The sequence below is a fragment of the Heloderma suspectum genome, chromosome 2 (assembly GCF_057233095.1).
Source record: "Heloderma suspectum isolate Gila_16-S chromosome 2, 16-S_ref, whole genome shotgun sequence".
Classification (NCBI taxonomy): domain Eukaryota; kingdom Metazoa; phylum Chordata; class Lepidosauria; order Squamata; family Helodermatidae; genus Heloderma; species Heloderma suspectum.
The window spans coordinates 159,687,968-159,711,486 of NC_139459.1; the positions used below are offsets into that span (position 1 = coordinate 159,687,968).

Consider the following 23,519-nt stretch of genomic DNA (forward strand, 5'->3'; position numbering starts at 1 on the left):
GACGAACTACAGTTACAGGTAGAAACCTGCATTTCTTCTTCATGGTTTCTGTGCATCACACATATGGGCGATTAATAAGCTCACTTACCAGTGGTGGGTAGGTGACTCACGACAAGACTGATAATGGCATGGCTTGCCCAAAAGCACAGTCAGAGTGTGCCTTGACCTCCAGTTTGTAACGTTTTACAAATGTTGAAGTTTTTGACCACGTCACTGCTTTACACAAGCCCAACAATGGCACACCTCTGCCAAAGGCAGCAGATGTGGCAACTCCTCTCATGGAATGCACCCAGATAGATGCCACAAGCCTGACAGGTCAAAGGCTAAGCCAATAGTTTGCACAATCCAGGAGGCCAGCCTTTGGGAAGAAACAGGGAGACCCTTTTTAGGACCACCGTAGCAAATGAAAAGTTGTTGTGTCTTACAGAAAGATCCCCTTCATGGATCACTGCCTTGTTGTGGCGAAGGGGCTTGCGTAACTCAGTGAAGCCATAAGCTATGCCGTGCAGGGCCACCCAAGACGGACAGGTCATGGCAGAGAGTTCTGACAAAATGTGGTCCACTGGAGAAGGAAATGGCAACCCACTCCAGTATTCTTGCCAAGAAAACCCCATGGAACATATCACAAGGCTAAAAGAGATGACGCCGGAAGATGAGCCCCTCAGGTCGGAAGGTATCCAATATACTACTGGGGAAGAGCAGAGGGTATTTCCAAGTAGCGCCAGAAAGAGTGAAGCGGCTGGGCCAAAGCCGAAAGGACACTCAGCTGTGGATGTGTCTGGTGGTGAAAAGAAAATCCGATGCTGTAAAGAACAATATTGTTTAGGAACCTGGAATGTCAGATCAATGAATCAAGGTAAGCTGGAGGTGGTCAAACATGAGATGGCGAGACTGAACATCGACATCTTGGGAATCAGCGAAATAAAATGGACAGGCATGGGGGAATTTAACTCAGGGGACCATCGTATCTACTACTTTGGGCAAGAATCCCTTAGAAGAAATGGAGTAGCACTCATAGTCAACAAAAGGGTGGGAAAAGCAGTACTGGGGTACAATCTTAAAAACGATAGAATGATCTCAGTACGAATCCAAGGCAAACCATTCAACATCACAGTAATTCAAGTCCCCAACCACTGCCGAAGAAGCTGAGGTTGATCGGTTCTATGAAGACCTACAACACCTTGTAGAACTAACACCAAAAAAAGATGTCCTCTTCATCATAGGGGATTGGAATGCTAAAGTAGGAAGTGAAGAAATCACCGGGATAACAGGCAAGCATGGCCTTGGTGTACAAAATGAAGCAGGACAAAGGCTAATAGAGTTTTGCCAAGAGAACACGCTGGTCATAGCAAACACTCTTTTCCAACAGCACAAGAGGTGACTCTACACATGGACATCACCAGATGATCAGTATCGAAATCAGATTGATTATGTCCTTTGCAGCCAAAGATGGAGAAGCTCTATACAGTCAGTAAAAACAAGACCTGGAGCTGACTGTGGCTCAGATCATGAGCTTCTTATTGCAAAATTTCGGCTTAAAGTGAAGAATGTAGGGAAAACCACTAAACCATTCAGGTATGACCTAAATCATATCCCTTATGAATATACAATGGAGGTGAGGAATAGATTTCAGGGATTAGACCTGATAGACATAGTGCCTGAGGAACTATGGATGGAGGTCCGTAACATTGTTCAGGAGGCAGCAACTCAATCCATCCCAAAGAAAAAGAAATGCAAGAAAGCCAAGTGGCTGTCTGATGAGGCTTTACAAGTAGCTCATGAAAGAAGGGCAGCGAAAAGCAAGGGAGAAAGGGGAAGATATATCCAACTGAATGCAGAGTTCCAGAGAATAGCAAGGAGAGACAAGAAGGCCTTCTTAAATGAACAATGCAAAGAAATTGAAGAAAACAACAGAATGGGAAAGACTAGAGATCTCTTCAAGAACATCGGAGATCTCAAGGGAACGTTTTGTGCAAAGACGGGCATGATAAAGGACAAAGAAGGCAGGGACCTAACAGAAGCAGATGAGATTAAGAAGAGGGGGAAAGAATACACAGAAGAACTCTATAGGAAAGATCTTAATGTCCCTGATAGCCATGATAGTGCGGTCACTGAACTTGAGCCGGACATCCTCAAGAGTGAAGTCAAGTGGGCCCTAGGAAGCATTACTAACAACAAAGCTAGCGGAGATGACAGTATTCCAGCTGAGCTATTTAAAATCCTAAAAGATAATGCTGTTAAAGTGCTGCATTCAATATGCCAACAAATTTGGAACACTCAACAATGGCCGCAAGACTGGAAAAGGTCAGTTTACATTCCAATTCCAAAGAAGGGCAACGCCAAAGAGTGTTCAAACTACCGTACAATTGCGCTCATTTCACATGCCAGCAAGGTGATGCTCAAATTCCTACAAGGATCATACTGCTTCAGCAGTATGCGAACCGAGAACTACCGGAAGTACAAGCTGGGTTTCAAAGAGGCAGAGGAACTAGAGATCAAATCGCCAACATTTGCTGGATCATGGAGAAAGCAAGAGAATTCCAGAAAAACGTCTATTTCTGCTTCATTGACTACGCTAAAGCCTTTGATTGTGTGGATCACAACAAACTCTGGCAAATTCTGAAAGTGATGGGAGTACCAGACCACCTTACCTGTCTCCTGAGAAACCTGTACGAGGGTCAAGAAGCAACAGTAAGAACCAGACGTGGAACAACCGAGTGGTTCAAAATTGGGAAAGGAGTACGACAAGGCTGCATATTGTCACCCTGCTTATTTAACTTATATGCAGAGTACATCATGAGAAACGCCGGGTTGGATGAATCACAGGTCAGAATTAAGATTGCCGGGAGAATTATCAACAACCTCAGATATGCAGACGATACCACCCTAATGGCAGAAAGCGAAGAGGATCTCAAGAGCCTCTTGTTGAGGGTGAAAGAGGAGAGTGCAAAAGCTGGTTTGAAACTCAACATTAAAAAACTAAGATCATGGCATCTGGCCCCATCACTTCCTGGCATATAGAAGGGGAAGAAATGGAAGCAGTGACAGATTTTACTTTCTTGGGCTCCAAGATCACCGCAGACGGTGACTGTAGCCATGAAATTAAAAGACGCTTGCTCCTTGGGAGGAAAGCTATGGCAAACCTAGACAGCATAGTAAGAAGCAGAGACATCACCTTGCCGACAAAGGTCCGTCTAATCAAAGCTATGGTTTTCCCAGTAGTAATGTATGGCTGTGAGAGCTGGACTATAAGGAAGGCTGAGTGCCGAAGAATTGATGCTTTCGAACTGTGGTGCTGGAGAAGACTCTTACGAGTCAGTCTGTTTCCCGCCTCCCAGCTGAGCAGAGCAGAGCAGAGCAAGCTGCTCCAGCTGGTCCAGGGACTACAGAAGCAGGCAAGCTCCCAGAGAGCGAGTGAACAGAGCGAGCGGACAGGGGGAGCAAACAGGAGTTGGCCAGGGGAGTTCGGCAGGGGAGGTCAAGGGGAGGCCCCTAACATTTTTTTAAAAATTATTTTTATTTTTTATTTTAACTAACTTTTTTCCATTTATTTGTCTTGTAACACACACTTCCACACCAGTGGGACTCTGCTTTTAATCTCTACTGAGTAGAGGAGCAGGCACAGGCTAGTCTAGAACAATCACAAAGCTAGACACAAAAAGGGAAAAGAGGCTATGGAAGGACAAGACTCTCCAGTGGTGGTGACCTGCAAGGTGTGTGCAATGTTTGTTTTCTTGCCTGAGAACAACATGGCCTACACCTGCAACAAGTGCCAGTTGATCACGCTGCTGGAGGAAAAAGTAAGTGGACTGGAGCGGCGACTGTCGACCCTCAGAGGAATAAGAGAACACGAAGAGTTCTTGGACAGAATGGCGGAACTACAGCAGCAAAGGGCAGACCAGAAGCTTGAAGAGCGACAGCAAGATGAGGCAGTGGGAAATGCTGAGGTGAAGAAAAATGGAATAGAGGATACTCCTTGGAAAAGGGTGACAGTTAGGAGAAGAAGAACTAGACGCCACTCTGCACCAGTGGAAGCAGTGGAGCTGTGGAACCGATTCCAGGTACTTGCGGATGAGACTGGAGGCCAGCTTGCAGAGGAAGAATCACAGGGGAACCTGCATGAGAGTGAACAAGATGCTGAAGGTCAGTCAAACAGAGGCGATGAAACCCAGGCCTACAACAAGAAGAAGAGAAGAGTGGTAGTAGTGGGAGACTCCTTGCTGCGTGGGATCGAGACCCAAGTATGTCGCAAAGACCCATGGACTCGCCAGGTATGTTGTCTCCCGGGAGGACAGATAGACGTGACTGAAAGGTTGCCTGCACTCATAAAGCCCACTGACAGGTATCCCTTTCTTCTCATCCATGTGGGAACAAATGATACCGCCAAGCGGAGCTACGAAGAGATCACGTCAGACTTTGAAGCTTTGGGAAGGAAACTCAAGAACTTTGGGGCCCAGATAGTTTTCTCATCCATCCTTCCAGTAGTTAGAAGAGGGATAGAAAGGGAACGAAAAATACTCCAGGTGAATGACTGGCTACGAAGGTGGTGCCGACGACAGAGATTTGGATTCTGAGACCACAGGCTATACTTCCTGGAAGATGGGCTGTTGGCTAGGGATGGGTTGCACCTCACAAAGGATGGGAAGAATGTGTTTGGCCACAGCATGAAGAACTTCATCAGGAGGGCTTTAAACTGAATCCTACGGGGAAGAGAGATGTAATGTTGGGGGTAACAATGGACGTAGGCGCATGCACTGCAATGGAGAGAACAGCTCTGATAGCGCCCAATAATAGTTTTCAGACACATGTAGGAAGAAAGCCAGACTATGAAGCACATGGTCTTCGATGTCTATATACTAATGCCCAGAGTATGGGAAACAAACAGAACGAACTTGAACTCTTAATTCAAGAGGGAAATTATGACCTGATAGGTATAACTGAGACTTGGTGGGATGACTCTCATGACTGGAATACAGCAATTGAAGGAGATAACTTGTTCAAAAAGAACAGGAGGAACAGAAAGGGAGGTGGGGTTGCACTGTATGTGAAAAATACATATCTCTGCACAGAAATACAGGAGGAGGAGCTTGGTAGCCCCATCAAGAGCATCTGGGTTGAAATAAATGGAGCAAAGAATAAACGGAACCTGGTGGTCGGAGACTACTAACGGCCACCCAATCAAGGAGAAGACAAGGATGAAACTTTTGAAAAGCAAATAGCCAATGTTTTAAGGAAGCATGATGTAGTAGTAATGGGGGACTTCAATTTCCCCGATATTTGTTGGGAGACAAATTCTGCAAAACATGGCCCCTCCAGGAAATTCCTGACTTGTGTGGTGGATAACTTCCTCCTACAGAAAGTAGAGGAAGGAACTAGAGGATCGGCTATCCTTGACTTGATCCTAACCAACAGAGATGACTTAGTGGATAAAGTAGCAGTTACAGGAACTCTGGGGGAAAGCGACCATGTTGTACTTGAGTTCTTGGTTCTAAGGGAAGCAAAAGCCGAGTGTAGTCAAACGCGTACCCTGGATTTTAGGAAAGCTGATTTTCATAAACTCAGAACAATGATCAGTAAGGTCCCATGGCAAGCGATGCTAGCGAGAAAAGGAGTCCAAGATGGGTGGGAGCTTTTAAAAAAGGAAATTCTCAAGGCACAATCACAAGCAATTCCAACAAGAAGAAAAGGTGGAAGACAACAGAAGAAGCCAATGTGGCTTCACAAAAAGCTTAGGGATGACCTGAAAACAAAAAAGGACACATATAGGAAGTGGAAAGAAGGCCAAGTAACAAAGGAAGAGTACAGGCAGATAGCACAGAATTGCAGGGATGGTGCCAGGAAGGCTAAAGCTGAGAATGAGCTGAGGTTAGCAAGGGATGTTAAAAACAACAAAAAGGCTTTCTTCAGCTACGTGCATAGTAAAAGGCAGAGGAAAGAAATGGTGGTTCAGCTATTAAATAAGGATGGCAAAACGATAACAGATGACAAAGAAAAGGCAGAGGTGCTCAATTCCTACTTTGGCTCAGTCTTCTCCCAAAAGAGGGTCTATGACCCCCCTGGCAAAGGCGAAGTACAGGCTGAAGGGGCAGGATTGCAGCTTGAGATCGACAGGCATATGGTCAAGGAACACCTCATTACTTTGAATGAGTTCAAATCTCCAGGGCCAGATGAACTGCATCCTAGAGTCATAAAAGAACTGGCAGAAGAACTCTCAGAACTGCTGTCTATTCTCTTTGAGAAATCATGGAGGACAGGGGAAGTGCCAGATGACTGGAGGAGGGCTAACGTTGTCCCTATCTTCAAAAAGGGTAAAAAGGAGGAACCTGGGAACTACAGACCAGTCAGTCTGACATCAATCCCTGGGAAAATTCTGGAGCAGATCATAAAGCAATCCATCTGGAAGCACCTTGACAACAATGCAGTGATTACTCGAAGCCAACATGGATTTGTCAAAAACAAGTCCTGCCAGACAAATCTGATCTCATTTTTTGATCAAGTAACCTCCCTTGTAGACTGTGGGAATGCTGTAGACATCATATACCTCGACTTCAGCAAAGCTTTCGACAAAGTGCCCCATTATATCCTGATGAGAAAACTAGCTCAAAGTGGGCTAGATGAAACAACGGTCCGGTGGATCCACAGTTGGCTACAGAATCGGACTCAAAGAGTGCTTATCAATGGGACCTTCTCAAACTGGGGAGAGGTCACGAGTGGGGTACCGCAGGGCTCGGTCCTGGGCCCAGTGCTCTTCAATATTTTTATTAATGACTTGGAGGAGGAGTTGCAGGGAATGCTGATCAAATTTGCAGATGACACAAAATTGGGCGGGATAGCTAATACTTTGGAAGACAGAAACAAAATTCAAAGTGATCTGGATAGACTGGAGCGCTGGGCAGAAAACAACAGAATGACATTTAATAGGGACAAATGCCAAGTTCTGCACCTAGGAAAAAGAAACCAAATGCACAGTTACAAGATGGGGGATACGTGGCTCAACCACACTACAAGCGAGAAAGATCTTGGAATTGTTGTCGATCACAAGCTGAATATGAGCCAACAATGTGATGTGGCTGCAAAAAAGCCAAATGCTCTTTTGGGCTGCATTAATAGAAGCATCACTTCCAAATCCTGGGAAGTACTAGTTCCCATCTACTCAGCACTGGTTAGGCCTCATCTGGAGTACTGTGTCCAGTTCTGGGCACCACACTTTAAGAAGGATGCAGACAAACTGGAGAGGGTTCAGAGGAGGGCAACAAAGATGATCAGGGGACTGGAAACAAAGCCCTGTGAAGAGAGACTGAAAGAACTGGGCATGTTTAGCCTTGAGAAGAGAAGACTGAGGGGAGATATGATAGCACTCTTCAAGTACTTGAAAGGTTGTCACTGAGAAGAAGGCCAGGATCTCTTCTTGATCATCCCAGAGTGCAGGACACGGAATAATGGGCTCAAGTTACAGGAAGCCAGATTCCGGCTGAACATCAGGAAAAACTTCCTGAATGTTAGAGCAATAGGACAATGGAACCAATTACCTGGGGAGGTGGTGGGCTCTCCCACACTGGAGGCCTTCAAGACGAGGCTGGACAGCCATTTGTCAGGGATGCTCTTACTTGGATTCCTGAACTGAGCAGGGGGTTGGACTCGATGGCCTTGTAGGCCCCTTCCAACCCTACTATTCTATGAATCTATGAATCTATTCTATGAATCTATGAGTCCCCTGGACTGCAAGGAGGTCAAATCAGTCAATCCTAAAGGAAATCGACCCTGAGTGCTCATTGGAAGGACAGATACTGAAGCTGAAGCTCAAATATTTTGGCCACCTAATGCGAAGAGAAAACTCTCTGGAAAAGACCCTGATGCTGGGAAAGATTGAAGGCAAAAGGAGAAGGGGACGACAGAGGATGAGATGGCTAGATAGCATCACCAATGCAATGAATATGAACTTGAGCACACTCCGGGAGAGAGCGCAGGACAGGAAGGCCTGGCGTGCTATGGTCCATGGGGTCACGAAGAGTTGGACACGACTGAACGACTGAACAACAACAACAACAGAAAGATGCCAACCTCAACTTATAAAAAGCTAGTGCCCTCTTTACATCAAGGGCATGGAACTTCCTTTCCAGGTCAGAAGATGGATCTGGGAAAAATGTCAGCAGTGAAGTGGATTGGTTGACATAGAAATCAGAGACCACCTTTGGTAAGAAATCAATGTCTAGTCTCAGGTCAACCTTGTCCTTATGAAAGATCATGTAGGGATGATCCACACACAAGGCACAAATTTCGCTAACCCATCTAGAGAATGAGATGGCAGCCAAAAAGGCCACTTTCTACAATAACAGCTGAAGATTCGTAGTGGCCAGAGGTTCAAAGGGCTTGGAAAGAAGGGCGTGCAAAGCAACAGATAGACTCCAACTGAGGTGCTAGAGTTCTTACTGGAAGTGCCAAGTTCTTCAGACCCCGCAGAAACTGATCAGGAGTGTGAGTGAAGAGAAAAAAACTTGAAAGTTTTAAACAAGTCATGCAAAAATGAAAGAACTTTTTCAATAGATCCCTGAAGAGGATCAAAACCAGGGAGAGTTGCAAACTTTGAAAATGACGACCACTTAGCAGCATAGGACCAACACACAGCCAGCTTCCTAGCCGCATCCAAAGCTGCCTGAGCTTCTTTCTGATGAGAATAAAAAAACAGTACTTACTGTCAAATCCTCCAGGCTGTTAGTTTCAGCGTGTTAAGATCAAGGTGCTGGATCTCACCACAGTCCCAAGGGATTAGATCTGAAGACTGTGGAAGATGCAGGAACTGCCTTTTGGACAGACGCGGCAGGGTTTCGGCCACCAAGGAGCGATAAAAATGCAGTCCGTCCCATCACGTGCCAATTTTTGGAGCATCCTCGAAAGAAGGGGAAATGGGGGGGAATAGGTAAAACAGTTCCCCATGCCAGTGTAGTTGAAAAGCATCACCCAATGATGACTGACCAATCCCCAGTCTTGTGCAGAATCTCTTGCATATCGCATTCAATAGGGTCATGAACAAGTCCGTCGTGGGCCAACCCCATTTCAGAAAGAGACGATGTAGGATGGAGGTAGACATCTGCCATTCATGGGATGACTTGTATGACTGACTCAGAGTGTCTGCCAAAACACTGTCTTCTCCGGCAATGTGAAGAGCACTCAAAAGAATGAACTGTTGGATCGCCCACTAGAACAATGTTCTCCTTTGGAGGACATGTTTAACTTTGCTGAACAAGTCAGCAGAATGGCCCATGAGTGCATGGGCCGTGTCCTGCACTCTGGGATGATCGAGAAAAGTCCAAGAGCAGTGAAAGAATACATTCTTCTCCCCAAAAGATCCAATCTTCTACCCTCCTTGTCAATGGGCAAAGCATGAACCTTTTGTGACCAACCCTGTGCCAACTCCACGATGATGGAATTTGGTCATGGTTGTAGATATAAAAATGCTGCGTCCTTTTCCTGTATGCGGTAGAGCGATTCGAACTGCTTAGACATCGGTGCCATCGAAGACAGGGCCTTCCATGATTACTGCACCGTTTGGAGGAGGGTTGGGAGGAAGGGAACCGCTACTGGTTTCGACGATTCGGTATGAACTGCATCAAAAATCGGGTCCTGAATTTGCTGGTCCAGTTGCTGTACTTTGATACCCAACGAATGGGCCATTCTGCTGACTTGTTCAGCAAAGTTAAACATGTCCTCCAAAGGAGAAGCTCCTTCCTGCAGTCCCGCTACATCATCCAGAGAGGGAACAGAAAGTGGAACGGAGGAGTATGAAGAAGAATTGGGCTAGTAATCATCAGCTGAATCATGATGCAAAGGTGGTCAAGGAGCCAGGACCAGAAGAAGGACCGGTTGCCCCACCAAGGAAGGAGGCAACTGCATCGGCTTGGCTGCTAGTGACTGGCTCCATAACAAGGATGAAGATTGAAGCGGCACAGGTGGAGGGGGAACAAACTCATTGGTTGCAGGAGGATGAGCGATAGATGCCGACAGCTGTGGATGGTACTGAGGTGAGGCCGCGCCTGAGTATCTTGTACAATCATAGTAATACTCTCGATCCTGAGAACAAGGCCAGTCCTCACAAACATAGTGCCATGGTGATGGGTAAGACCACTCTGAACCTCTATCCCAAGGAGACCTAGACCTCTCTGTATGCTGGTATTCTTGACAACGATCACCATACAGAGACCTGAACGACTCAGGGGGAAGGGAGCAGTGCTCGCAATCCTGAGGAGAAGGCAATGGTGCCGAGGAGTCTCATTTGCTACTGCAGATGGCAAATGACAATCTCTCAATGGGAAGAGTTCCCAAGAAACCGGTCACAGAGGGGACAACTCTAAGATCTCACCTTCCGATGCCATAGAAATTGGCTCGATCAGAGGAATGGCCAGTACCGACAAAAGGACAGGAATAGGTGAGGGAGTGTTGGGACCTTATCACCAACCTTCTTTTCTTTTGTTTCTTAAGGCTATCAGATCCCAACTTTGGAACCTAAGCCTTTTTTGAAATTTTTCTCGTGGCTGAGAGTGCTAAAGAGTGCCCCAGGGTCGAAGGGTCATGCTGCTCAGCGGAACCTGAGGGACAAGGAGGAGATGGCTTTGATAAAGGCACAACAGCTGCTCCCTTTTCCTTTACATGAGAGTTGGAATAATTCTTCAGATCTGTGACCAACAAAGCCCTCCTCCGCAGCTCTGCTTTGAGCCTGTCTGAGCTATTCTTTTGTACATGTTTCGTGAAGGACTGGCACAAAGAACACACATCGGGTAGATGGCTCTCAACCAAACAAAAAAGGCAAAGGGAGTAAGGATCGGGGGGGGCAACTAACTCCCACGTTTGGCACAATTGCAGAATGGGGTCTTTGTGGCCACATGAGGTCCACAGCCGCGGTAAAACAACCAAGGACAAACAACAGTCAGTGAATTATTTTTTTAGACAAAGACAACGACAAAAAGGGGGGGGGGAGAGAAAACCCAGAGAAAAGAATGAAAAGACCTCCGCACCAGTGTAAAACAATGAAAAAAAAGTTCTGCACACACAGCGGAAGCTCGCGAAGAGGGTACTGCTAGGTGGTTGATAAAGAACTGAGGGAATAGGCAGGAACCTGCTGGGACATGCGCAGTGGGGTCAGGGGGAGGGTTCCCGCCAAAACATTCCTCAGCTTTAGAAGTCTTCCTGAACAAGGCTCAGTGGAGGCGCAGAGCCCATATGTGCGATGCACAAAGACAACGAAGAAGAACATGTTTTCTTGGAAAGTTTCTTTTAATAATGATATTAATGTCCATTTTATAACTGTTACTTATTTCGCTGCCTGGAAGGACAGTTGGATTTTATGCTTGTTATTTGTTGGCAGGCGTAAATAAGAAATAGAACTGGCCAAATATTTTGCTGCGGCTATTAAGGCAAGATCACAATTATTATCATTATTAATTAACAGAGCAATCCCTGGACAGCGTCTTGGGGAGAGAGGATTTTTCAGTTTCCCAGCTCCGAACTTGTAGACAGCGCTATGAGCTCGTAGCCAGGAAACCGTGCTCCCCCCCGCCTCATAGCCAGGGCAGAGAGAACCACAGTGGCTGCCCCTCCGAGCTTGTCCATGCTCGTAACACACTCGTAAGGCAAAAAGGGGGTGTTCCCAGGGGAGGGGAGGAAACAGTGGAAGCTGTTTTAGACAGCTTTCAATGCGGTCTCTAGCACCGTTCCTGTCCCCTTCCTGAAGCTGCACTTAGATGGGTGTCTAAGGCAAAGTGCAGGGCAGCCAGAACACGGAGGGAACTCTCTCCTACTTGCTTCAGCCGCCCTGCATTGGATAGGTGGTCGCCTCTGACTTCAGAGGAAGTTGGAGGCGACTATCTATCTCAACAGGTTGCGCCCTAAATGTATGTGTCGCTTCCCACTGCAAAAAGCAGCCTTGAAGCAACTTACAAATATTCATGGCTGATAGAAACTGATAGAAACAGTTTATTCAATAAATAGAAACATTTATTGGGAGATAAATGGTATGGTCACTGTTTATAATGTAAGATTGATTTTAATTTTATGTTTAAAAACTATGTTTAGTTTTTAAGTAATTTTTTTAGGATTAATTATATTATATATTCTGTTTCATTTATCCTATCTGTCTTAATCTATCCCGGTTTTATTGTTTCGCTCTGATAACTCATTATGTATTAATATGTGGAAAGGTCTATGGACTAAAGAAACACATTTGGTTGCTTCCTTCTAAGTCCAGAAGGGTGTCTGGGGACTGCTGAAAATATTTATCTAGCAGAAGTACCAATACCTAGCAATGAAGAATGTTTTTATCTGCATAGGGTTACCTTTATCCTCACAATTATCCTTTTAGGTAAGTTATGCTGAGACTGGCCCAAGATCATCCAGTGAGCTTCAAACCCAGGTCTCCCCAAATCCAACACACTATCCATTATACCACACTGGTTGTCTCTAAGGTAGCAAGAGGTTTGATATTTTTGGTTGATGGATACATAACAAAAGTTGTTTATTATGTTCTTACCAATATTTCTATTGTAGCTGGATTTGGACTGAGTATGAAATAACTAACTGATGTGGCATTTCTGCATGGACTGTGAGAAGACTGTATAAATACAGGAAAATAAAATTCAAGTGAATTTAAAATAGGGCTGTGCACGGGCCCTCCACTTCACTTTGGAAGCCACTTTGGACCCTCCTAATCAGCGCTGCTTCAACTCAGGCTGATTCAGACCCCCTCCACTTTGACTTAGTTTCGGACCTGAAGTGAGATTCAGATATCCAGACCATTCGGTTTGGGCATTTTCCCATTGACTTGCGTGCGAAAACACAAATGGCCATAACCTTTTCAGATTCCATGATAAATACATAAAACTCGGGGGCCTCTCTGCTGACATGGAGGTGATCCCACCTGCCAAATATCAGACAGTTTGTCCCAGGAGTCTTTGTGCTATGTGCAGATGAACTTTTGAGGTTTTCCACAAAAACTATCAAAGCAAAAAGCTATACCTCTCAGTGCCACGCCGCCCCCTGCCTGCTCGGCTGTCTATGTCCGTGTTTCCATGACAACAGAAGGAGACGCTAATGGAGGAGTACTGGATTTTAATTTAAAAGGAATCAGCTTTGCTGCAAAGTGGTGCGGGGAACCACAAGCAGGTTCTCGGCACCAATAAAAATCGCTTCACAGACTTCCTGGTGGGGGTTGGAGTGAATGTCATCTGACCGGCAGGGGCTGCTCCGCCAATAAGAGAGTCTCCCCCTGTTTCTCCTTTCCCTGAAAGCCCAGGTACACCTGCATTTTGGGAGCAAGCCTCATTGACCACAATGGCAGTTACTTCCGAGTAGACAGACATATGCTTGTGCTGGGAAAGAGAGCAGTAAACACAAAGGGGACTGGGTAAAATGAGGATCCAAAAAATAAAAAAGGGATCCTCCTGATTTCATATGATTTTTAAAGGGGAGACCCACAAAACAACCATCCAATCACAAAGCACATCTACCTCCACGGACTGAAGCAGAAAAATCATGGATCTGCCACTCGTGGATGCAGCCACGGTGGAAAAAATTGGATTTGAGGCAGAGATCCTTAGGGATCCTCATGATTTTTACAAGAAAGACACCCCCAAACACTGTCATATCACAGAGCACATCTATGCCCATGGATTGAGTCAAGAGACGCAATTCAATATGGATCCTCCGAATTTTTACATTGGGTCCCCCCCGCCCAACCCCCTCAGAGAACTCATTTTTGTCCAAGTATGCAGACTGAGAATCCCAGATCTGCTGCTTCACCTCAAATCATGTGAAAAATCATATGAAATCAAGAGGATCCCTGCCTCAGATCCCTGTTTTTGCTCCATGGCTGTGCCCACGAGTGGCGGATCCGTGATTTTTCTGCTTCAGGCTATGGAGGAAGATGTGCTCTGTGATTGGATGGTGGTTTGGGGAGTCTCCCCTTTAAAAATCATATGAAATCATGAGGATCCCTTTTTGAGTTCATGGATCCTTGTTTTACTTTCTTCCAACACAAAGACGGAAACCAGCCCGCATTTTAACCCTCAGGATCTCTATAATGAAGGGGCGCTGTGCCTTGTCAATTGAAGGGGTAAATCGCTGGTGGAAACACCCCCGAGGACTGCTAGCCATCTCTTGTTCACGAGGAGGAGACAGCTAGCGAGCAGCAGGGATGTGCGCCTCACCTCCTCCGATTCGCAGTGCTTTTGCGTATAAGTCTATGTGCACATAGACTTCCAATCGCCATGTTTTTTAAGAACATGGCGATTGCGGCAGAGGCGGAGGAACCAGCGAGTGGAGGAGGGGCTGGGGGGGCTTTCTCACTACTCATATCCCATCAGAATGATCTCTGTCTCTGAAACGCAGCTGTTTTTCTCATTATTCAGTCTTCCCCCCTCCTCTACCACTGTCTCTGATTGGAGCTTTCTGAGTTACGTTCAGCCCTGATTTGGCAACTAGAGTTTCTATTCACCAAAGCTCCCTCCCCCCCCCAACCCTTTGCTGAACTTTCTGAAGTTGATGGTTTTGGCGCCAGGCTGTCTGGGTTGCTCAGAACGAATCACAGAGTCAGACAAAGGGCTTTGTATACAAGCTGCTTCGCTCTGTGGTGCTTCGCTGCTATTCTGCTCCACCTTGTACCACACGTAGGCACCTCTGAAACAGCCCGCTTCGACTCATTATTTGGGCTTCGGACCAAAGCAGTGCACAGCCCTAATTTAAAATATTGCACATTTCTTATGAGAACTGCATTCTTTGGCTAAGCAGGGATTTTCATGTTTAAATGTTGTACTTCAGGAGGAGCAGAAGTCAAATTCCCATCTGCAAGCTATTCAAGAAGAGTAAATCCATGGAGATTTACTGTAACCCACCCCCAAAATGAGGCCTCTGAATTTTTGGACTCCACCCAAGAAGAAGGTGGGACAGGTGGTCACATATAGACAACAGAAGCCACCGCAACAGAATGAATTTGTCTTACCTGATCACTGTAGGATAAAGTTCTGATGTGTAGATATAAACAATGTTAAATGCTGAACTAATAGTCAGCTTCCCCAGTAAAGACAATGAACGGCTGTTCAAAATTGCAAATACGCCTGTAGCTGTTGAAAGAAATGCAATCCTTGTAAAGCCTCTGCAACAAACAAGGGCAACCTTTTGGCTTCATTCTGAAGCTTGCTTCCCCATTTCTTCTGAGAAAGAACACTGATTCCAGCATCCAGTTACTCTCAGACTGCACAGCTGAAGGGAGGTACACTCTGGTCTCTGCCCTTGGCCAGAGGAACAAGGGCTGCTGGATAGAGTTTAATTTTGTTTTTTGCATTCAGGATATGGTATAAGCTGCCACGGACATAATTTGATTGATCATTTATTTATTTTAAAGATGTTCTACACCGTCTTTCAATCAATCATATAGCCTCCTGAAGAGTTCACCTTTATAGCACAATAAGTGATCGCTTCAATAGACTGAAAGACACATGCTGTTGGTTGGTAGTCTTGAAGAAATGGCAAGAAGTACACATTTACTTATGTGCTCACACAAGAAGAATGGTTTAATTTTGTTTTCAATTTTTAATAGTCCAAAATTTCATATACACTATGTCTTAAAATATATGTTGTGTATGATGTATAATGGTCCTGGGAATTTCTCAGGAACAGGATCAATCCGAAATAAAATGTTCTAGATAAGGGGAAAGTTTACATTTCACTAGTTTCCACTTGCCAATTTATGGCCTAGATCTCACAGAGGTGGTCAACCTGCACATGGGATGTCAGAGAAACCCGCTGCGGATTCAAATGTAGCTAGATTCTTTGGAATCTGGCCTCAGGCATCCGCAGCGGATCGGGACCACTTACCTCCGCTCCAGGAGGACTGGAGGCGGAATGGCACTCGGCTGCTTCTTGCCAGCCAGAGCCATTCACCTCCTCCCTGTCCCTGCCGATTGCCATGTCTTTTCTTTAATAAATAAATAAATGGCGATCGGCAGCATGTACCCATAGACTTATACGCAAAATAGAGCCGTGAATCTTGCGTATAAGCCTATGGACACATAGACTTAGACGCAAGATTCATGACTCTATTTGCGTCTAAGTCTGTGGGCACATCCTGCCAATTGCCTTTTTTTTTTTTTTTTAAAGAAAAAACATGGCAATCACCAGGGATAGGAAGGAGGCGAATGGCTCTGGCTGGCAGGAGGGAAGGTAAGGAGACCCAAGCCGCTCTGGAACTGCTCCAGAGGATTCCGGGGGGGGGGGAGGAATAGATTGCCTCCCCCCACCCATGGATTCCCCACCGGAACAGACGGTGGGGAATCCGTACACCCCTAACTACTTCAGACATCAGGTGGAGGCTCACATGACTGAATGCTCCTACACACAAATTCCTGAGAATTGGCATGTGAGGGAAAAGGGTTCAAGTCCAGCCTACTCCCAAATGTGTTTTCTTTGTGAGGGAGCACTTCACGTAAGCCTCCACTTGCAGACTGAAGTGGTATAATGACACATTTGATCTGGTTTGCAATCCTAGCAGCAAACTATGGTTTGAACAAACACAGTAGCAAAACTATGTTTTACTAGTTATGAAAAGTGGACCTTCTAATCTCCCCACTCACAGACGGAAGCTTTATGGTTTGAAGCAGCATCAGCTTGCAGACAGAGGCTGCAAATGAGAGGGTTAGGCAAAAACACCAGCCAGAGAGTGGAATGTTTGCATTTTCCTCAAGCTTCCAGGGAAAGTGAGCAGGCTGGGCAGCATATACAGAGCAGCAAGGGTGCTCTTGCCTCCAGCCACAATTTCTGACACATTCTCAGATGTTTCTACTATTTAAAAAGTTGCATATGGGTATGACGAAATGCACAGGAAAAGAACACAGACAAAATGGCGAGGCAGCATTTATAGAATCGTAGAATAGCAGGGTTGCAAGGGGCCTACAAGGCCATCGAGTCCAACCCCCTGTTCAATGCAGGAATCCAAGTCAGAGCATCCCTGACAGATAGCTGTCCAGCCTCGTCTTGAATGCCTCCAGTGTGGGGGAGCCCACCACCTCCCTAGGGAATTGGTTCCATTGTCCTATTGCTCTAACAGTCAGGAAGTTTTTCCTTATGTTCAGCCAGAATCTGGCTTCCTGTAACTTGAGCCCATTATTCCGTGTCCTGCACTCTGGGATGATCAAGAAGAGATCTTGGCCTTCCTCTCTGTGACAACCTTTCAAGTACTTGAAGAGCGCTATCATATCTCCCCTCAGTCTTCTCTTCTCAAGGCTAAACATGCCCAGTTCTTCCAGTCTCTCTTCATAGGACTTTGTTTCCAGTCCTCTGATCATCTTTGTTGCCCTCCTCTGATACATTCAGAGGAGGGCAATTCAAATATGAATTGATATTTCAATTCAATTCAAATACATTCAAATATGTATACCCCACCTCCTGTCGAAAGGGATATATTTCCAACAGGGCTGCACCACATGATTATTCTGAATGTGTAGATAAGCTTTGGGAGTCCATTCAAAACTCTTAGCCTTTGTTATAATTTCCTGGGGGAAAATTAGATGCCATTTATTGGCTATTACTAGCATGGCCTCACAAATTTTTGTTGGCCTTGGTACTAGCCCAAACTTGTATTCACTACTGATCCCGATCCTCCTGCCAGGGGAAGTTTTGATTGTGATTTGATCTGTATGTGAAAGTGTGTGCATGCATGCGCATATGTGCTCACACACATATATGCAGCCACCATAGCAGACACGATGCAGTCCTCAGGGCCAAAAAGGTCGTGCACCTCTACTGTAGACATTTACACTGGACAAGTTCTCATTTCATGGTGTTAAATCCTGGGGTAATTAATGTGTGAACCAGGTCATTATCTACAAATGCAGAACCATTTTTTAAGTGCTTGGTTTAACTGATGCCCTAACACCAGCCTCTGAATTCAAGGAATGTTGCTAGGCATATTCTACAAAACGGAAGAAAAAGGAAAGTTTAGCCAAAATACAAACTGACAATTTTCAGTTCCTATCTGCAACTTGAATGTACCACACACTTTTTGTTATCTAGTCCTGGAGCTTAATATAGAAGACAATTAAGGACAACCAAGTCCCAAAGACATCCATGCATATTAAACAAAATTAACTGCTCACTGGACTGCAGTCCAAAAAGAAAAATTGGTGCAATGCTTCTACTGAATGACAGGTTTAAAATTGCAGATCTATGCCCCAAAGATGAAAGCTTCTGCTATGAATTCAAAGGATGTAACTATGGAGGGCTCTTAGAGAGGCAAAACTTGGGAATTAGTTTTTAACTGCATTTCAAAGTCATAAGAAAGATCTTGTAGAGATATTTCCCACACTTCTGGTCAATTGCCAGAGACAATCTTATATATATATGCGGTTAAAGACTGCTCCTCTTATATTGTTTTCATAAAGCCTTCGTTAGAAAAAGTTAGCTTGTCGCAGATTTCTCCACGATTAAAAGAAAAAGAATTTTACCTTTCTTTTCTGGAAGAAACATGACAATAAGAGAGGTCAGTCCTCCCAGGGACAAAAACGCAGCAAGTGTCCGTTTACGGCCAAACCTGATGAACAGAAAGAAAGAGAACGATGAAAATACAACACAGGGAGAAAACGAAAAGGTGTTCTTTGCATCTAGGGCTTCATTGTAGCAAGCCTATTACTCTTTAGTCGCATGCCATCTTCCTCCTGCTTTTTGAACAGAAGGAGAGACCAAACTGTTAAAATGCCAAAAACATCTGTGACACACAGCAACCTTTTACTAATCCAGATTTCTAGGCTGATAATATCTGAAAGTGGGAGTATTGGTAAATTTGGCAATACGCTGAGGTTAGAGCTAGCTTGCAGCCTCAGTATGTTGATGTATTTTATTATCCATCTTGGAAAGAAACAAAGCCAAGGGAGGTCCAAACTCCACTGGTGACTATAAGTTAACATTGTTTATCAACAACAAAACTTCAAAAGGAGACTTCAGGTCTTAGTCAGCACAAGTCATTACACATGTTAAATTAGCAGAGCAAAGTTAGAAAGATTGTGTTACCACCAGTTACTACACTATGATTATAAACTTAATAGATCTCTTATATTTCATTGTTTTGGGGCCTGTTTACAATTATTTATCTACACCAGCATATGTCTGCAATGTCATGAGATACATCTCATCCTGCATTGAGCAGGGGGTTGGACTGGATGGCCTTGTAGGCCCCTTCCAACCCTACTATTCTATGATTCTACATCATGTTTCAACACAACATAGTGTCACATCATATGTGGTGCCACGATACACCACATCATACCATGCCATATGATACACAATGAAATGCCATATCATCATGAGGTGCATCACACAATATCATGTCCTGTGAGTTACTTGATGTCAAGCAATACAACACATCACGATGTAATGTAATATCATGACATGTCACATTATATGTATAACACATAAACCATCGTTTAGCCTTTAAATTTCCATAGGACTCTTTGTTGTATTTGCTGCAATGGACTAACACAATGACCCCTCTGGAGTTTGACAAACAAAAAAGTTGGTCATTTTGTAATAAATTGCATTCCCATGTGTACTGATTTAATCTGTGTGCCCAAAATGGAGTGTTTTAATACCCTAATTGTAGAAGAATATCTTATTTACCATTTCATGAAGATCAAAATCATTAATATAATACTTTAATATCATTAAAATAAGAAATATAAAAATGAAATACATAACACTGTCTACTCCAAAAGAAAAGAGTTGGAGTCAATAGCATCTACGGCAGTTACAGTAAACCAGTAATCTTGTGAGAAAAGTTACCCAGGTATGAATCAAGTCTCCCTAGTTTTTAACACTCACCATTTCTGGCTAATCAAGTAGATACAGAGAGGGTATGCAGGTATCTCTATTAGTCCAGAAAGAGCAAGGTTGGCATAGATGCTGCCACCGAGGTCACCCACATTGAGAGTAAGACCATAATAAACCAAGCTGCATACAAACCTGTAGGGGGCAAAAAGAGATGGAAAATGCCAAGGTGGCTTTTCTAATTTCCTGCCTATAGAAAGCAGACAACAGTGTTACATTTTATGCATGCCAAAGGACATAACTCATTGACCACAGCTTCTCCACCACTATATTAGCATAATCAATGCATGATTTGAAGGTGATGCAAACAGGGCATTTAAATTCTGGCATCTGGTATTTCAACCATTCCCTCAAACTATTTCCAAGCAGAGTCCTTTTTGGGTATCAGATGCACTGACTCAGCACACCAGTGACATAGGGACCATTGGATGATCCCTGCTAGTCGAACTGGCAGACTGAAGACTAGCAGATCAACACATGAAAGTGCACAAAATACCCCCTTAATGGCACCTGTTTCCTTTCACATTCGCCAAAGAAACCTTATGTTTCTTGAGGAGAAGGTGCTCTTCAGACAAGCACCTAATCCAACCTTCCCATCGAGATCAGTGAGCCTCAGAGTCTTATTTGTTCCATTGAAGTTTAATGGATGATAAAACAAAAAACTGTTCTGCTTTGATCTAGATCCCATAAACTACATCTGTACATTTTTGGTCAGTGGTGACTTTTCAACCCAAAGATTCTGAAAACGTTTAACACATTAGAAAAATCATCTAAACAATAAGCTCTAAGGTTTAAGTTAGGCTGTTAAGTGAAATGGAAAATGTGCCCAGACTTTTATTCTGCCATCCAGGACTACGTGATCTCTGTGTTAATAACAGCCATAGACCCAGATCTTCAAGATCTGCAGCAGTTTTTTGCTACTGTTACAGAAGCATTGAAAAGGTGAAGCCTACTTTTTGAAGAGTTTGTGGTTATAACTGCCACATATTCTGCCCCAAAAATTTGTTAGAACAGAAAAATGGCTTATTATTGCAGTGCCCAATGGTAAGCTAAATGAGAACCTGATGGTATGCTAAAGTTTGGTTATTGCATTATAGATCTGCATAAAGGCTTGGCCCAACAAACAAATCTGCCCACATGCAAACATCTAAAAAACACAGATTTTGTACATTACAAATATTTTCTACCATTTAATGTACAACGTATCTATTTATCATTTGGACATCTTGTGGATCTATCCCAGTCATTTTAAACCAAGGCCACATTGGGTGTCTGCCAGAGTGCCAACGGCTGCACATGTTTCCCTTGCTCTCTCTCTCTCTCTCTTAGGAGACTGGACATAAGGGAATTGCAAGGGAAATCCCAGGGTTGTTCAAGCAAAGGCAAAGAAGGGAAACTCTAGGCAGGGTCCCAGTGGCTCCATGGGCTGCACACAAAGCAGCTGAGGGCTGCATGCTCCACATGGATTGTGCACCCCTGTAAACAAATCATTGTTTAACCAAATCATTGACCCAAATCATTGCAAAAGTTATAACCTCAACTTTCTCAACTGGCAGAATGAAAAATTGATTTGGTGAGTTTAGAAGTGTCCTAATAAACACAAGAAAACACAGGAAATCTTGAAAATAACTTATAGATCCAAGTCTGTGGGGTTCTTGGCTACACAGAGAAAACACCATCCCCAGACAACGGAACAAACCCTGAACAATTATGTACGCATCTAGTATATTAATATTACATCAAGACTGGCCTCTATAAGTTAATATAAGAAAAAAGTTCGGCTTTCCTGTTGCTGTTATCTTGAACACAAGTTCAAGCATACTGTGGAAGAAGCAACCTAAACCTAAGGGCACCTCAAACGTTACAACTGCTGCAGGAAATACCAGTGTTATACTGGCGTTATTTCTACATCGGTCGTACTGTGTGGCAATGTTCTCAGGTTTTCCAGCTGTGTGTTTACAAATGTATTACTTCCACACTTTAGTGTTGTTGTGGAAAACACTGGTGTAACAAAAGCACTTCCCAAATAAATTGTAATGTTTAGCATTGACTTATTTTAAACACAGATTAAAAGGATGAGAATTACCAAGCCTTTTTAATGAAGTGCCTTCAAGCTGAGAAGAAACAGCATAACCTAAGTGATCAAAACCAAGCTTACTTTATAAGGTGTCCCTAATGATAAATGAAAAACAAACAAAAAATCCTCAACACACAACATGCCGAATTCATTGTATTTCAGTAACAATACAGTAGCAGCACTTCCAAAATCAAGATTCAAAAATTAGTGAAAGTACCAGATGAACATCATGATCAGAGTACGCCCCAAAAGGATTTTGTATCGGAACAGGTCCAGGATGCTTCCAGCCTCCTTATGAGTCCGTTCAGCTGGGAGCTTAAGCGAAAAAGTGCACTTTGGGTTGTGGTTCCTCTTTGCAATGAGATAGAGGGAATCTTCAGCTTCACTCAGCCGACCTTGTGAGTACAACCAACGTGGTGATTCAGGAATGAAGCTAGAAGAAAAGGACAGTTCATTAGGGCCATTTTGCTACTTAACACTGGTCTTACTGGTAAAGTATAAGACAAGGTAAAATGTTTTATATTACAAATAGACTTCAATCTTTGCTGCTTCACACAGGATAAAACAAAAATATTTGTGTATGTACATGGCACACAAACACTCTGAACTGCATGCAATCATTTCACAAAATGTTAGAAAATTTTTGAGTATGTAAACACAAACTTAAAACAAAACTTGAAAAAGTAGTGTGAAAGCAAGAATAGAGTAGCAATGGACATTGACACAGTTTACTGACGTATAATTAAAGCATGCATACAGTATAATGAACATAGCATGTGCTAAATCGGTTGGTGAACTTGTATTTCTACAATATACTCAGAAGTTGTTTATCACAAATATCAAAATTTTTAATCAGGTGGTAGGTTACCTCTCTTCCTTTTGTCTCTAGTTCCTTTATTTCATAACCTTTTCCAAATACTCTAAAATACCTAAAGTATTTGTAAATTTACAAACTATCATTTGTAAATTTAAAATGAAGTTACAGCCTCTGTCATTCCAACATGAGTCTGGACTGTACAGCAGTATTTATTTATTTGATTTGTACCGTGCCTTTCTACCAAAAAAAGCACTCGAGGCAGATTACAGGCAAAATGAACATTGATTAAAACAATGAAACAATACATTAAAATACAATAAAAACATAACCATTGCAGAAAAAGAAATTAAAAACAGCACTTTAAAAATTAAAAGTGGTCTTGCCAGCAGAAAGACAGCAAAGAGGAAGCAAACCTAGCCTCCCTTGGGAGGGAATTCCACAGCCTGGGAGCAGCCACTGAAAAGGCCCTCTCTCGGGTTACCATCAAATGTGCCTCTGAAGGTGGCACTCTCGAAAGAAGGGCCTCTCCAGAAAATCTTAAGAACTGGGCAGGCTCATACAGAAGAATGTGGTCTTTCAGGTAGCCTGGTCCCAAAACGTATAGGGCTTTATGGGTCATAACCAGAACTTTGAATTCTGCCCAGAAACAGACCAGTACCATGATAAGGGCTTCTATATTATTTACATTTGCCAATCCAGTTGTTATTTGTTTTAGGAGTCTGTTCGGTGCCTCTGGTCTTCTATCCGTAGGGCAGAATCCAACAC

At 43.9% G+C, this 23,519-nt stretch overlaps 1 protein-coding gene across 13 annotated transcripts in view; it reads right to left on the reverse strand.

The window, feature by feature from the left end:
• SLC22A15 (solute carrier family 22 member 15) overlaps positions 1-23,519 on the reverse strand; it is a 71,392-nt gene that overhangs the window by 19,666 nt on the left and 28,207 nt on the right. For 11 of the 13 annotated variants that reach the window (XR_014787930.1, XR_014787928.1, XR_014787927.1 and 8 more), the window contains 4 exons: positions 22,155-22,370; positions 19,855-19,995; positions 18,486-18,571; positions 14,987-15,107 (listed from right to left, as the gene is read on the reverse strand). Coding sequence is in view for 7 of the 13 variants with exons in the window: in XM_084835412.1 (XP_084691538.1) it covers positions 14,987-15,107; positions 18,486-18,571; positions 19,855-19,995; positions 22,155-22,370 (564 nt within the window). In the remaining 6 variants the exon portion in view is untranslated. Of the gene's footprint in view, positions 1-3,326; positions 4,116-8,693; positions 8,888-14,986; positions 15,108-18,485; positions 18,572-19,854; positions 19,996-22,154; positions 22,371-23,519 lie in introns of those variants that run through there. The other 2 variants (XR_014787926.1, XM_084835409.1) reach the window with 2 other exon arrangements.